This window comes from Trichophyton benhamiae, assembly GCF_000151125.1.
Source record: "Trichophyton benhamiae CBS 112371 chromosome Unknown Abenha-G-c-322p01.r1, whole genome shotgun sequence".
Lineage (NCBI taxonomy): Eukaryota > Fungi > Ascomycota > Eurotiomycetes > Onygenales > Arthrodermataceae > Trichophyton > Trichophyton benhamiae.
This window is the reverse complement of record NW_003315110.1, coordinates 1,004,798-1,020,810: the sequence shown is the minus strand read 5'-3', so window position 1 is coordinate 1,020,810 and position 16,013 is coordinate 1,004,798. Positions and strand designations below refer to the sequence as shown.

The following is a 16,013-nucleotide window of genomic DNA, read 5'->3' as shown; positions in this document are numbered from 1 at the left end:
AGGTACCAACACAACTACACTTCGGACCACAGAGATTGCCATCCTTGTCCTTTCTTTTGATACAGTGTCTATTACCTTTCGGAAGTACCGGCTATATGCCGCCTTGACCGACAAATACAACAACCAGGCAGCATGATCAACGTCACAACAACTCCCCAAGATATCTGGTAACGACTATAGTCGGTCCATTTATTCGAATGAAAAGTTTGCGGCAACGGAGTTAAAGGATATGGGCGCCCAAGACTTCCTCGAGAAGTCTCCCGACGTTTTTCAACTATGGCATCCAACACGCAAGAACCTTCGAGCCCCTCGGCTTCCTCTATATTCCTCCCACTCGGCAGGCGGTCTCGGCGTGGCTCCCACACCTCTATCACTAGTGAAGCTGAAAAGGAGAACCTAACAGAGGCTCTAGATCAGATACACAGCGCCGCTTCACAGATGGGAACCCTCACCGTGTTTAATGAATACACGAATCCACCGGTTCGATCCGTAGCCATCGATAACAAGGGTCTGGTGGGAGATCTCCAAGGTGGATTAAGCGGTCTTTACAACATTTTCAAAGCATCTGTTGGGGGAGTTAGGGAAATGGTTGGCGGCCCCAGTAAAGCTGCAGACGCTGTATCCCAGGACCCAGGAAACAATGATTCCTCAAAAGCCCCGGTTGTTGGCGCTCGCCTTGCAGACACTTCATCTACTCATATAGCCTCAACACAGGCTTCGGCTACAAACTCCCCCGTCATGGGAACATTCCCACCGCTCTCAGAAGGAGCCGGAAGTAGCCAGCCTAAAACCATCAAGATTCCCTCCAAAGCCGCGAGCGTCTCATCCAAGACATCGATACCCGCCGGAAACCCATTAAAGTCTCCACTACTACCATTATCTAAGGTACACCAACCAGCTACAGCAGACCCCACTGTGACTGAGATAAATGTGAATGCTATCAAAGATGGCCACCATCATCACAGAAGTAATTCCGGGAGCTTATCGTCTAGTCTGCTGATGAACTCTGATACAATAACCTCTGAGCGCAAGGATCGACCATCCCATCTATCTTCTAGTCAAGTATCCCAAGAGTCCACCGTAGCTATGAGATCTCAATCACCCATACTACTGGCAAAGGCAAGCAGTGGTAGCTACAGAGACTTCCAGGAATCCGACTTCAACCAAACAGCCTTTCCTGAACCGACATCTCACGATGGGTCAATATCCCTGAAATTATACTCAAACAGCGCATCCAGGAGCGGCTTATCTGAAATGGATACTTCCATGTATTCTACCCAACAAAAGCCTAACCAAGTTGAAAGTACTCATGATGACAAATATAGGCGCAAAGATACCTATCCTGAGGATTCCAATGTATCACTAGCCATGGATTCTGGCCCAACCTCCATCTCAAATAGCATGTCCAAGTTTGGTGGTTCAACTAACGATGGAAATACCATCGCTACGCTAGACACGTCAGTGTCCATGACAGATCATGGGATCCCTTCGGCACACTCATCAAAGGCATCAATTAACGTATCCAAAGAGAAGCTACCGCCCCGTGTTACCCAGCCGCATGTTCCTAGATTTGTATTTCCTAGCATTTCATCCTCAGAATCTTCCCAAACAGTCTCCACCACTGGAAACACTTCAAAACATGTTCAAAAGGAAGCTGAGAAAGCCAGCCAAACGAACAACTATCCTTTTTATCCACGATGGGGCCAAAGCGAGGCGCAGACCGGCGCCAAGAATAAACTGCTTAGCAAGGAGTTTTGGATGAGAGACGAAAACGCAAAAGATTGCTTTTACTGTGGCGAGCCTTTCTCAACTTTTAGAAGAAAGCACCATTGCAGGGTTTGCGGACAAATCTTCGATGCTAAATGCACTACCCTTATCTCTGGAGTTTCTTTTGGATATTCTGGTTCCATTAGAGTCTGCAAACCATGCGACGCTGTTATCAATGCCCCAAGGGACGATTCTTCCGATTATTCTGGCGATGAAGTGCGCAACCCGGTCGTTATCAATACCAGGGGGTTGGAGTCTCCGGGGGATCACCTGAGTCTCAGCAATATAGGAGAAGACGACGCTAGCTCTACCGTATCACAGTCTCTAGATCATGTACTAAAAACCCCGACCATGGCAATACCCGCCACACGACGTACTGGTGATGGAAATCATAGACGATCAGCTATCCTGGAAATAGACTCGGATCGTCAACTTGCTCGGCCAACCTCATCAAGATCTTTGAAGTCAGGAATAAGTAGGTCGCATTCGGTTCCACATAAAAGACACCATTCAAGGACACAGTACATACGCAACTTCAAACCCTACCATGACGAAAGAGCCCCATTCCAAAGGCGCTTTGGAGATGATACTCTTGGTGATAAATTGCCTGCATTCCATAGAGATAATATCATCGATCCTGACTTAGCCCAATATCTTTCCGATGATGCTTCAAGTGAAGAGGACCAGCCAAGCTTGTTCTCAGTTGTTGGTGAAGGCTCACTGTCGCGAAGTGGCGGAGATTCTGAGAAGGCTACATTTGGAGGCCTGCTTGCTGCTGTTAAAAAAGGTCGCTCTCGTTTTGGCGATAAGAGTGGGTTATATCCTTCGCGTGACATAGACGATGGGAGTGTTAGTAGTTCTCGTGCTATTAATTTGCCACGTTCAGCTAGGAGGCGAAATTTGAGCGTTGCAAGCAGCGTTCATCAGCGGATATCTCCCCGAAATTCGAAGGAAAACCCATCGCTCCATCATATACATGATATAAGTGCCCCAGCATTCACCACTCCAACAAACCCTGCAACTACTGGGTTCAAAATGACCAGGAGCGCCTCCATGAGAGGTGCTGGGGCGCCAGCCATTGAGCTAAATAAAGCCAGTCTAGACCATGTGCGCAAATTGCTGCACCAGCAGCTACGTGATTCATCAGTACCGAACTGTCAAAGCTGGGAAACCGCACTCCTGCCTATTCTACTGAAGGCAACAGATGACGTCGAACCTGATGTCCAGCATGGTGATGATATGGATATTCGCCATTATGTCAAGCTTAAAAAGATCCCGGGCGGCCGACCGAGTGATACAGCTTATGTTTCTGGTCTGGTTTTTACAAAAAATCTAGCTCTAAAGAGTATGCCGAGAAATATCTCACACCCCAGGATCCTCATCGTTACCTTTGCCTTGGAATACGCGCGCCAACAGCAGCACTTCATGAGCTTGGAGCCAGTTATTCGTCAAGAACGGGAGTTTCTAGAGAACCTTGTCAACCGAATAGCAGCTCTTAGCCCTAACTTACTGTTGGTCACAAAACATGTGTCTGGCTTAGCCCTGCAATTGCTAGAAAAAGCGAACATTGCCACAGTTTGCAACGTTAAAGAGTCTGTCGTGGAAGCTGTCTCGCGTTGCACACAGACTAGGATTATCACTTCTATGGATCGTCTGGCTGCGTCTCTATCTTACACCGGCCACTGCGGGAGTTTTGACTTGAAGACTTACGTTTATGGCAAACGCAAAAAGACATACATGTACATTTCCGGCTGTCCAAAGGAACTGGGATGCACAATTGTACTTCGTGGTGCTAACAATGATGTTCTTGTCGAGATTAAGCGGATCACAGAATTCATGGTGTACGTGGTGTACAATTTGAAACTTGAGACTTGCTTAATGAGGGATGAGTTTGCAAAAATTCCGTCCTCTCCCTCTAAGCTTGCTCAATCAGGGCAAAAAAGCCCAAATCCCCCAGGCACACAATCAGGCGATGACTCAACTTCTTACACTGTCAAAAATGAAACAGCTGATACCCCCGTCCCAGCAGATGGAGATTCTGGTAATGAAGTGTCTGCGCCTGAGAAAAGCCTACCTGCCATACTAACACAGGGCCAACCGGATGAAAGCGATGTTCCTCCTCCGGCTTTCTATGAAGACATGGTAGAGAAACATCAAGTTAAGCTGTTGTCAGCCTCTCCATTTGTGAAATTCCATCAACCATACCTTCTTATGCGCGCGCGAGCCTTAGAACGCCAACTTGCCTATCTTAAACGCCTTCGTGACCAAGACTTCTCCCAAGAGTCCTCTCCGGAAGAGAAAACGAAATCCGAGAAATTCTTCCTGATCACTCCGGAGATGATACACGAATCATTATCTGGTGCATCCAGTAAAGTGAAAGAAGTAATCCATGCAGTTCATGATGCTGAATATGACAGAGCGTTGCATCACTACGAAACTCAAAAACGGCAATGGGAAGCATATATATCGGGGAACAGGAATCTCTTTGACCCGCATGCTCATCAAAATATAGTTGTGTTGTATAGTTTGGTCTGTACAAAAACGTCTATCCCATGCGCTGGCCCCGATACCTTTGCGCTAGCATTTTACAATCAACACGAAATTGATAATAAACTGTTTGAGGAGGATTGCACCCTTGGGCAATACGTTGAAGATTTATGCCATAGTGCAAATGCTGTTTGTGCAGCAAACGGTTGTGAGGAACGAATGTTCGAACACCATCGTCAATACGTTCACGGCGAAGCTCAAGTCAGCGTATTCGTTCAACCGTACCCGTCAAAACTACGGGGGCTTCAAGACACAATTCTAATGTGGAGTTGCTGCAAGAAGTGTGGCAATGAGACACCCGCGATGCCCATGTCGGATAGTACCTGGCGGTATTCATTTGGAAAATATCTAGAGCTTTCGTTCTCCAGCGCTGACTTGCATGCTCGAGCTGGGGTTTGCCCCCATGATCTGCATCGAGATCATCTACGGTACTTTGGGCTTAAAGATATGGCTCTTCGAATACACTACGACCCCATCAACCTGCTGGAAATCATTGTTCCTCGCCCAAGAGTCACTTGGAAAGTGGATAAAGACCTGAGGGTCCGTAATGAAGTCTACCTTGCAGCGGAGAGAAGGATAAATAAGTTTATGGCATCAGTGAAAGCACGACTTAAATCCATAAATGTTGAAAGTGTCATGCCCGAAATAGCACAAGCTTGCCAGCAGGAAGTTGAAGCACTTAATAAGCGCGCTAATGATGATCATCTTGCACTTATTAAGGAGCATCAAGCCCGGTACATGAACACCCGGTACTGGGAGGTTATTCCTTTGAATACCGTTATCATCTCAACACAAGAAAAGGTCGTTGAGTGGGACGCAATATTTGCCGAATTCGAGAGAAACTATTTTCCATCTGAGAAGGACATCAGGCGATTGGCGACTTTACAGCTCAAGAAAATTTTCCTAGATAGAGATGTGTCTGTCACTTCCCTCACGTCAAGTGAAGAATCCGGAGCGATACCAGTTGAAACAGAGGAGGGGGTTACAACTCCTTCAGGCTCGCCTCGTTTGACAAGAAGGATGACACTGTCACCACAAGAGGCAAAGCATATGTTAGCCTCGGTGGTGGAAGAACACACGACAAAGCCGATAAAGCAGATTGAAGGTGAAGAGCCGAATCCACAAACTCCCACACCAGGTGCGGACCCCCAAGAAGCAGGTGACATATCGCCAATGAAACCTATAATCGCCTCTGAAAACGAATTCCGGCATTTGGATCTGGCTATCCCATCAAATCTGGTTGAAAAGCTATCTCCTCCAAAGGCTAATACGCCTGACAACGTTGATAACAACCACCCTGATAATTCAACAGCCAATGATACACCAAATACCCCGGTGGACGAAGTTGAGATACCAAGTGAGCCTCGCTTGAGCGTTGATAGTAATTCAAACAGCCACGATGTCACAGAAGCCGTCAAGCGTCCTTCAGGTTTACCTCGCCCCCGTGATAGGGGTCCCTATAACTTCAAAGGAAAGTCCCCGCCCTTAATGAGAACGCTATCACAGCCAGCACATTCACGGCAGCCACTTTCTAGCCCAGTATTGCCCCAAGATAGACCCTTGAAACCCAGTGGAGAAAAGCCGGCGGAAATCGGTAAAGGAACCTTCACATCTAAAAGGCAGCGCTTCTCAGAGCGGCTTAGACTCGCAGGATTGAAATCACCAAAATTACCTGGCGGCCCTTCTTTAATACCCCGTTCAGTTGCAAAGAAAAGCTCTCATGTTTCTTATCTTACTAGACATTTCGAGGAATTAAGTCGAGAATTCCAAAAGGAACGAATAATGCAAAATCACCGACGTGCTGCTCAAGGGAAACAATCGCGAGCTTACCCAATGGCATCTTCCAAACCAATTGTTGAAGTATACAAAAGTGTCAGGGATGCTGTGGAGGAACGTGAGCCTGGGTATGAAGAGTTTCCTATGAGCGCGCCCACAGCGATAGTACAGAAGGAAGAACCCGTAGCCCCAACCACGGAAATTGTTGAAGTTGCCGAACCACCAGTTGCTCGGCCGGAGACTCCTGATAAAATCATTGAGGAGCGGCGGACTTCCGATGAAAGTTTGCGTGATGGTGATCAAACAGAGCAAAACCTTTCAGGAGGAGATGGCGAAGATGAACACAGTGATGGTGAAAAGAACTATTTGGACGATAGCCGGAATATAGAACCAAGCGATGAGGCTACTTCACTATCACCGGATGAAATCGCCCTAGACCTCAAAGAGCTTCCGAAACATGAGCGAACCTCCTTGGTAAAAATGCTTACTAACTTCTGGGCTGAACGTTCCGCAAGTGGCTGGGCTCCCTTGGATTATCCGCTTAGCGACTCTGACCATGTCTTTGCGGATTGCGATATTATTGTCAGGGAAGATGAGCCGAGCTCGTTGATTGCCTTTGCTTTGAACTCCGAAGATTACCAGCAAAAGCTGAAAAGTATCCAGGAACAGAATGAAGCAAGCGATTCAGTAAATGTTGATGCGGGGCCCGAGGTTGAACAGTCGTTGCTTCGAAGTACCGGCACACACCTCAAATATCAATTCCAAGAGGGCCAAGCAAAGATGCTTTGCAAAGTATTTTATGCTGAGCAATTCGACGCTCTTCGCAGAAAATGTGGTGTTGCTGACCGTATTGTCGAGTCACTTTCTCGGTGCATGAAATGGGATTCCAAAGGAGGGAAGACGAAATCAGTCTTCCTTAAGACACTAGACGATCGATTTATACTGAAGTCGCTTTCAACCATAGAGACTCAAGCCTTCTTGAAATTTGCACCTGATTACTTCCAGATCATGTCTGAGGCGCTCTTCCATGAACTTCCTTCTGTGATTGCAAAAATGTTTGGTTTTTACCAAGTCATTATCAAGAATCCGGTAACGGGAGTGGAATTCAACTGGTTTCTACTGATTATGGAAAACTTGTTCTACGACCGTACTCCAACTAGGATATTTGACCTCAAGGGTTCCATGCGTAACCGGAAGGTTCAAAGCACCGGAGAAAGAAATGAAGTCCTGCTTGATGAAAATATGGTTGAGTTCATCTACGAAAGCCCACTTTTCACTCGAGAACACTCGAAAAAACTACTTAGCCAAAGCGTCTGGAATGATACGCTATTCCTCGCACGCCAGAATGTCATGGACTACTCTCTCATGATCGCTATAGATGAGAGCAAGCAAGAAATTGTGGTTGGCATTATTGACTGCATCCGAACTTACACTTGGGACAAGAAATTGGAGTCTTGGATTAAAGACCGAGGGTTTGCAGGAGGTGGTAAGAACCGACCGACAGTGACTAGCCCTAAGGAGTACAAAAGTCGCTTCCGGGAAGCAATGGCTCGATATGTTCTCTACGCCCCTGAGTAAGTTTAGGCCTTGGCTGCTCTATCATTTCTATAGCTGTGCTAACTATCTCTTAGCTCGTGGCACCAGTTCCATGCTGTCAATCCAAACAAGCAGCCTCCCAAAATCCAAAACGAAACCAAGGATACAATTACCCCACAGAGCAGACTACCAGATGCAGCTGTCCCTCCACCATAATGGCGCTAATACAGTTGTATACCCTTTTGATTACGAATAATGACTTGCGACACTCGTTTACAGATTCTCACTTTTTGGCTTTTTTCTGTATAACAGCACAGAAGCGTTCTGGCACTTCAGATATTCAGACTTTGATATAACACATTTATGGACAATTAAACGACCTTATATCTAGTCTTTCCTGCTAGGTTCGGGAGAACTCTTGGCCATTAATCACCAACAGCCCGTTTGGACATTACTTAACCAATAAGCGGTTAGAAGTGAACATAAGTTAGGTTTCATCAACACCCTCCGCCGCCGCCGCCTCCGCCATCACCACCGCCCATTCCCGCTCCTCCGCCACCGTCACAGCCGCCCCAACCCCCACCACCGCTATCTCCATGATGCCCATGATGGCCACCCCAGTAGGAGCCACTGCTGTTGTTTCCATAGCCTCCGCCGTCAATGAAGTCACCGTGATTCTTGTACTTTTTCTTAGGATAACCATGAGTTGGTTTTTGATTGTATAACTTAGATTTTCGGGGCGGCGGCGCATAATCACGATCACTGGATGAAAAACACATATTGATCTCGAAACGGCTACCGTTCAAGGCGTATGTCGATAATTAGAGTATTATCAGTGGGTTCAGAGAGCGAAGAGTCGTGCCCTGTTGGAAAATGGCGGGTTTGAATTGGAGTTTGAAGGTATAGAGATTGGTTTGATATTATTAACGGCCTCAGTTTGTCATTTTATGATTTTCTTTTATTGTCGGGAAGTAGAAATTATTTATTAACAAGGACTTTTGGTGCATTATATATATAATTTCTCTACCAAAGTAAATATAGTAGCAAACTTTATTGTTACAACCTAAATAGGTGCCATCAGGCGCTCAAGACTCAGCCGCAGAGTGATTCTCGAAGGATTCCTTCACTGCCTCCTTTGCCTAAATACGAGGTCGCATGGGCGAGGATCGCCCGTCTCCGTTTAAGCCTTTCGTACCGAATCAGCTAGTTCCATTTACGTTTCGTCATTCAAGGCTTGAAGTACATCTGTGGCTGCCTCGCTACAGGAGACCACTGCTGGCAATATTTTCAGCTACCCTAGCCTTTATGTTTCTCGAGGCGGAGTAAGTTGCTTGTCAGCTAGGCCGCATGAGTGTTGAAAAATGTGATTTTACTTGTCCCTTGATGCTAATATTAAACTCCTAGCAAATAATATAGTATAATGTTGGAGAAAAACGCTTGCTTGAAGGCCTTAATGGTGAAACATAAACACAAGATTGAATGTAGATAGTCATGTAGTATGTTAGAAAATTCATCTGTCGTGTCGTCAAAAAGCTACCTATAACTTCGAGTTGTCATAAGTTATATCCTATTCTCCAATTTCTTGAAGAGTTTATTAACCCCTTTTTCCATTCGCATTGCACTGTTGCCAAGTTTGCTATACTTGGCAGGTTCATTCCTGTTGGTGGTGGGAGGCTGATCGGACCCCGATGGATTATAGACCTGCTGATGTATGGAATAGTCGCTTGGCCTGGGTTGCTGCTGCTGCTGCTGCTGCAGTTGCTGTTGCTGCTGGGGATAGTTATAGCTATATCCACCAGCAGAGTGCTGGGAAGCCTGTGATTCTCGTCGGGTAAGATGACTATGGTTTTGAGCCGGATGCTGAGTATATTGGTTAACTGGTGGAGGCCCAAAAGTCTGCTGGCCATACAAGTGTGCATTAGGGTCCTGAGGAGGCGGCGCAAAGGTTGAACCATAGCTTCCACGATGGCTAGCCGCAGTAGTTGGAGGAGCTGTCGGAGGGACAGTGGCAGTTGTTGGTAGAGGTCCAAAAGACATACCACCGGGTGGGGGGTGACCTGGGGTGTATGATTGCTGATTAATACTCGAAGATGCAGGCGAGTATGTCCCCTGGACTCCTGGAACTGTGTAAGGCTGCGGGTTAGAACCGCTAACATTCCCCACACCATGAGGCTGAACAGGTTGGGGGCTCTCAATTTCTCCAGTAGGAGGTGGTGCGAAAGTCATTCCCATGCCCGGGGTGGAAAGTCCTGTGCCTTCGGCAGCATCGGGGGGTGGAGGAGTCGCCTCACGAGGTTTTATGGGCTCTGGAGCTGGTGGGGCAGCAGGATTATACGCAAGGGGAGCGTACGATGCCGGGGCTTCTTTCTTTTCTTGGGCAGTTGATGTATGAGATGCCGCATCATCTATCGGACTAACAGGTTGGGTCACAACTTGGACACTAGCGGGGATAACGGGAGGCGTGGGCTGCATGGTTGGATGTGGAGGCGGAGGTGGTGGCGGCGGGATGTTCTTTATGCTATGAACATCAGGCCTTATTTGCTGCTGCTGCTGCTGCTGTTGATGTTGGTGTTGCTGCTGCTGATAACCAGGATCTGATATCGCAACCTTCTCCAGGTTTTGTACCACAGCACTCATTGGAGCTTGCTGGGAAGATGGCTGGATTTGCTGTATATTTTCCAGCTGATTGGGGGCTAGCAACCTTTTAACGGTAGCTAAGAATTGTTTTGCATCGTCCAGAGTCCAGAAATATAGATCAAGCGTATGCAGACGAAAGTATGATATACTTCTATCCACTGGATTCATCCATCCTAAGCGCCATTCATGCTCAGTGCTCCCATGAGTTGGAGGAGACACCCCCATACTGTTTCGACATCCATCTACCGTAAGTGTAAAGAGTGTTGGAAAGGTATCAGAAGTTCGTAGGTGGATAGATGACAACGCTGCAAACCGTTAGAGCTTAACAACACTGCTAAACCCAATCTATATATATGAAATAAACGACCTACAGCCATTGAAGGCATCCTGTTCACGGGTCCCAGGATTGTTCGCAATCTCAATTCTGGACCCACCCTGAGTAGGGTTATGGTAGATATAGAGATAGGACCCCTTATCGAATCTGTGGTGTGTAGGCTGCGGGGAGGGGGCCGTAAAGTAATAATGAACATCCGAGAACCTGGAATTTCTATCAGCAACAATATACAGACTTTCAAATTTATCTAATTCAATTACTTACACGGTCAGAAGCCGTTCTTCGCCTGGGAGGGGGGGCATCTTTAGCACCGTCCTTTAGACAATTATGTCTACGGAGCAGTTGAACAGCTGGCGGGTGCCGAGAATAAAGCCTTCCACTGCACAACTGCCAGGCTGTACAGCAAGCCTCCAGTGGGGGTAAAAGCCAGAGAAGAGACGCAAAACAAGAGTCTATCTTTTCGTTGCTGGCTGCTTCTCCTCCTTTTTGTTGCCTTCTTATCGTCCCAACTTCTGCGTCGGTTGTACGGAGTATGCGCAGCCCAAATCTCCAACCAATCAGAAGGTGCGACCTAAGCTCCCGGCGCTTAACAGAGTTATTAGTCATGGATTACTAAATAATGATTAGTAATTATCCGCATTAATTATTATCCGCAGATCTCAAATTTGCCCAAACTGGAAGGGCTCTCTCGCATCTCAAGATTGAAGAACGCGGGAAGAAGAGGAAGAAGAACCAGGAGGGACAGCGACGGCAGCGGGAACAGTGCAACGGTTGATACCCTTGCCAATTGTATATCTACAGTTAGTATTTTGACGAGACACCCACTCATAAGGGTAAAAGACACTAACCTGGTCTCTCTAAAAAGTTTTAGGACAGTTGTTGGAGCTGTTTGTTCCATTTCCATCATCCTATATATTGTCTCAACGATACCGGGAGAGGAGTCTGGTTGTTGAAACAAGGGGTTCCCTCTTGTTTTAATATTGGCACACATTTCGGGGCAGGCCACGATGTCGCTCGTCAATCTCGCACACGTCTGTTCACATCTTTCAAATGCCAGCAAGGCTCGACTGGCTCTAACGTCCATCCCGAATTCGAATCTCCATCTTGCGCTCTCCAATGCCCTTGTCGAGGCCGGGTTCTTGTCATCTGTCGTTCGAGGAGGACCAACACCACCACCGCAGCACATGTTGCTGAATATACCTGCAGTCAATGACGAATTAGAACCAATCGAACCAGTGACCCAAGCCAATATTGCATCAAGAAGACTATGGCTGGGCCTCAAGTACTGGCAGAGCCAGCCAGTGCTCTCCAAACTATCAATGGTCAGCAAGCCTACTCGCCGGATATACGTGGATACAGAAGCATTGCGGGACATTGTCAGAGGGTCAAAGAGCCGCACAATCGCTGGGTTGAGGAACCCTGGTGAATGTTTGTTCCTGAGCACGGATTGTGGGATTCTAGAGTCACGGCAGTGCGTGGAGAAGAAAATCGGAGGACTCGTTCTCTGTCGTGCTGTTTAGGTGGGTTGTATCATACGCCATGGTTTCTTTCTGGCATGGGAACGGAGTTGATGGATTGTGTATATAGATCACTTGATCCGCCCTTTCAGTTGAATGTACTATTATGTCTCTCTCTCTCTCTCTTTTCTCTCGTACTACGCCATGTCTTAATTGTCTTCAAGGAAAGCTACAATGCACTAAGTATGTAACATTGAACTTGACCGCAACTTCTCTGTTCCCAGGTCCCCAACCCCGTCAATAGTTCCTCCATCCAGCCCCAGTTGGTAAGAACACCAAGAGTCATGAGACTCTCTGGCCTGACTTTCTCTTCTTACCTGCCGAAGTGCCCATTCTTTTACTCCGTATCCCCGTTTTTACGTATCTAGCAGCTTCTGCCAATGGCATTTTTATCAAGCTTATTCTGGCCGCTGATTGGCTGATTTTTTCTCCTCCACCCTGAAAGCCAAAAATATGCTCGCGAACCGGCGAGGAAAAAAGGGAAAGCTCGCTCACCCCAAGCTCGGCGCAAGTCATGGTGAATGCATTATCTCGATTGCAACAGAGATAAGCACAGGAGCTGCTTCGAGAATGTTCTCCCATCGCGTCCGTTGAGCCAGACTGAGTGTGACGATTTAATTATCGGCCTCGTATCCCAGCAGAGCGGCCGAGGCTTCCCCACCGCAAAGCGAGCTCCGGCTCTCGCTATATAAAACCCCGGGCGAGGACTTCGACGGAGCCTGCGCTCGCGTGTTGCTGGATTATTCTTCGCAGCCGGTTCCAGGACGGCAGTGTCAGTGCCCTGCGCAATCCATACCCATACAACATAACTACCGGATAATGTCTCTCTGATGTCGACCTGAACGAAATATTAACCTTCTTCCACCCACACGCGCACGGCTCAGCAACAGCAAATCTTGACGTGCTTATCTGTGACACTATCAGACTGTGTAGGACGAGAACGAATAAGCCATCTTGGGGTAGAAATGGCGTCCGAAAAGAAAGACATCGATGCGAGCAATGTTGGTTCGACTCGATTGTCAGTGGGAGAGAGTGATGGTGAAAATGCGCCGATTGCAGATATCTTTCAGAATGCGAAAGCTGCTACAGACAAGGAGCGAAAAATGACGCTGCTGCAAGGAATAAGGCTCTATCCGAAGGCACTAGCATGGAGCATTTTGATCTCAACATGCATTGTTATGGAAGGCTACGACATCAGTCTGATAAGCAACTTTTACGCTTTCAGGCAATTCAACCAAAAGTTTGGAGTACGGCTAGAAGATGGGACTTATCAAGTTCCAGCGCCTGTATGTTTGCTAGCAAACCTTCTTGGATACGGATATTTGGAGTCTGGTATACTAATTCTTACTTAGTGGCAAGCTGGTCTCAGCAATGGTGCAGCTGTAGGTGAGATATTCGGCTTATTCCTGAATGGATGGGTCTCGGAACGCTTTGGTTATCGGTGGACAATCCTGGGATCTTTGGCCTGGTTGGCTGCCTTTATATCCCTCTTCTTTACTGCTCAGAACGTACAAACTCTTCTTGCGGGCGAAATCCTCTGTGGCATTCCATGGGGTGTATTCCAGACCCTTACCATCACCTATGCCTCCGAGGTGTGCCCCGTGGCACTACGTGGTTACCTGACAACCTATGTTAACCTCTGCTGGGGACTTGGGCAGCTCATAGGCATAGGAGTAATCCGGTCAATGTTGGATCGAGAAGATGAATGGTCCTTCAGAATACCCTATGCACTACAGTGGATGTGGCCATTACCACTCGCAATTGCAATTTACATGGCCCCAGAATCACCATGGTGGTTAGTCAGGAAGGGTCGCATTGCAGATGCAAAACGCTCGCTTCTCCGGCTGACTAGTCGGAGTGACGAGAGTGATTTCAATGCCGATGAGACCATTGCTATGATGCTTCATACAACAGCTCTAGAGGCTAAAATTACACGTGGAGCCACCTACTGGGACTGTTTTAAGGGAACAGACCTTCGTCGAACGGAAATCGTATGCATGGTCTGGGCTATGCAGAACCTTAGCGGCAACTCCTTTTCGAATTATTCAACCTACTTCCTGGAACAGGCGGGATTGTCCTCATCCCATGCCTACTCGTTTGCTATGGGGCAGTATGCTATTAATATGGTTGGAGTCTTTGGTGCTTGGGGCCTAATGTCCTTCGGGATTGGCCGGAGGACCCTCTACCTTGCTGGTCTATGTGGCCTTTGCGCCATGCTGATGGTTATGGGATTCCTTGGTCTGGTGCCACAGTCACACAGGGACGCGGGATCCCTTGCTACTGGAAGTATGATGATCGTTTGGGCTTTATTCTATCAACTTTCTGTTGGCACGGTTACCTATTCGATTGTCTCCGAACTTTCAACACGGAGACTCCAGATCAAGACCATTGTACTAGGTCGAAACTTATATAACATCGTTGCTATTATATGCAATGTTTTGACCCCTTTTATGCTCAATCCTAGCGCATGGAATTGGGGTAACTATGCCGGTTTCTTCTGGGGAGGCATCTGCTTCTGCTGCATCGTCTACAGTTACTTCCGCCTCCCGGAACCCCAAGGGAGGTCCTTTGCCGAGCTCGACGTCCTATTTGAGCGTGGGATTAGTGCACGGAAGTTTGCTTCTACCGAGGTCGATGTGTTCAGCGAAGAGGTGGCAACCAATGTGATTGACACATATAAAGAGAAAGACTCTGGGAACATTGAACCCTAGGGTGTTTTATGGCTAAAAAAATTTTGAACTTTGAAGCTTTGAGCGTTAGAGCGTTGTTATTTGTCGTTCAATACATATTTCCATGTATTCATAATTTATCAAATATATATACACACATATATATAATAACGAATGAACGTATTTATATATCATTATTCTTCCCGTATTACTCCTGTTGTCACTGTATTAGCATACCAGTTGCGGAAGCGAGTCTGCGTCATTTACGGACGACAGCTGGTAGCTTTGAGGAAAAGTGTATCTTCTCCCCAGGCGGGCTGAAGGTTGATACTGCGGGTATCACCTTCTGGACACTATGTAAAGGATTGGTTTAATATCGCTTAGAGGCTCTTGCTAGCAGTCGTTAAACTATCATCCAGGTACAAATCGGTGTCAAGATACTACAGTCTTGGACAGTGACATTCCCTCAAGCCACAGCTTACAACCGGGGAACTTCAAGGCCGGTTCTTTGGTGGAGACAGCCTAGCAGATTGAGATACCGCCTGAGCAGGTGAATATCTAAGCTATCAACTTATTCCTCCAGTATTATTGGGCTTCACCATCGCCAGATAATTCATATTCTATGCAGTTGACGCCAACACTCCAGGACATCGCAGATCATCCCGCTTCCCCTCCCAGTGTTGCTTGCATCTCTGACATGTTTTGCCACAGAGTTATCAAACTCGTCTAGTTATAGGCAGGTCTAGAATCGACGGGATGAGATGTTATACCGACAATTCTGGGGAGAGATCGTTGTTCGGAAGTTTTCACCCGAGTTAACGTAGACAGCAGCGGGCTGGAACTGATAGTTTTGTTCTCATGCATTAAGCAGATCTCATTTTCGACATCAATAGTCCTTCTGATCTCCAGGCCATGCCGTGCCTAATATCCTCCTTGCGACCTGGGATTGTGCTTTTGGGCTTCTCGGCACCAGTTTGGCTTACCTACATCGAGAGTACCGCGGCTCTCTTGCAAGGGCTTCATCTATGTAGTTAAGCAAGTCTCAAAAGCACAGATTTGCCCTACAGGCCGCAACCAAATAATGGTAACCAACGTGGCAATAGACCTGATCCAGGCGTGAAAGTCGTCGTTGTCGTTTCTTCGTCGTCGCAGGTTTCCCACGTGACCCATTGAGGGGCTCCAGCCGGGGCCAGAAATCATAACTAACTACGACGGACTGGCTGAACGTCA

The 16,013-nt window shown here is 47.3% G+C and overlaps 4 protein-coding genes across 4 annotated transcripts; 3 read left to right on the top strand and 1 right to left on the bottom strand.

The window, feature by feature from the left end:
* Positions 1 to 276: 276 nt before the first annotated feature.
* ARB_06188 (uncharacterized protein) lies at positions 277 to 7,842 on the top strand (the record flags this gene model as incomplete). Its single annotated transcript, XM_003015830.1, has 2 exons — positions 277 to 7,664; positions 7,722 to 7,842. The coding sequence occupies 2 exons, from the start codon at positions 277 to 279 to the stop codon at positions 7,840 to 7,842; spliced, it is 7,509 nt and encodes a 2,502-aa protein (XP_003015876.1).
* Positions 7,843 to 9,186: 1,344 nt separating this feature from the next.
* On the bottom strand, positions 9,187 to 10,431 carry ARB_06187 (uncharacterized protein; the record flags this gene model as incomplete). The annotated part of the gene is made up of 1 exon (XM_003015829.1): positions 9,187 to 10,431. One exon carries the CDS (start codon positions 10,429 to 10,431, stop codon positions 9,187 to 9,189), a length of 1,245 nt encoding a protein of 414 aa, XP_003015875.1.
* A 1,173-nt stretch (positions 10,432 to 11,604) lies between these two features.
* On the top strand, positions 11,605 to 12,117 carry ARB_06186 (uncharacterized protein; the record flags this gene model as incomplete). The annotated part of the gene is made up of 1 exon (XM_003015828.1): positions 11,605 to 12,117. The coding sequence occupies one exon, from the start codon at positions 11,605 to 11,607 to the stop codon at positions 12,115 to 12,117; it is 513 nt and encodes a 170-aa protein (XP_003015874.1).
* A 962-nt stretch (positions 12,118 to 13,079) lies between these two features.
* On the top strand, positions 13,080 to 14,825 carry ARB_06185 (MFS maltose permease, putative; the record flags this gene model as incomplete). The annotated part of the gene is made up of 2 exons (XM_003015827.1): positions 13,080 to 13,400; positions 13,467 to 14,825. 2 exons carry the CDS (start codon positions 13,080 to 13,082, stop codon positions 14,823 to 14,825), a joined length of 1,680 nt encoding a protein of 559 aa, XP_003015873.1.
* Between the last annotated feature and the right edge of the window lie 1,188 nt (positions 14,826 to 16,013).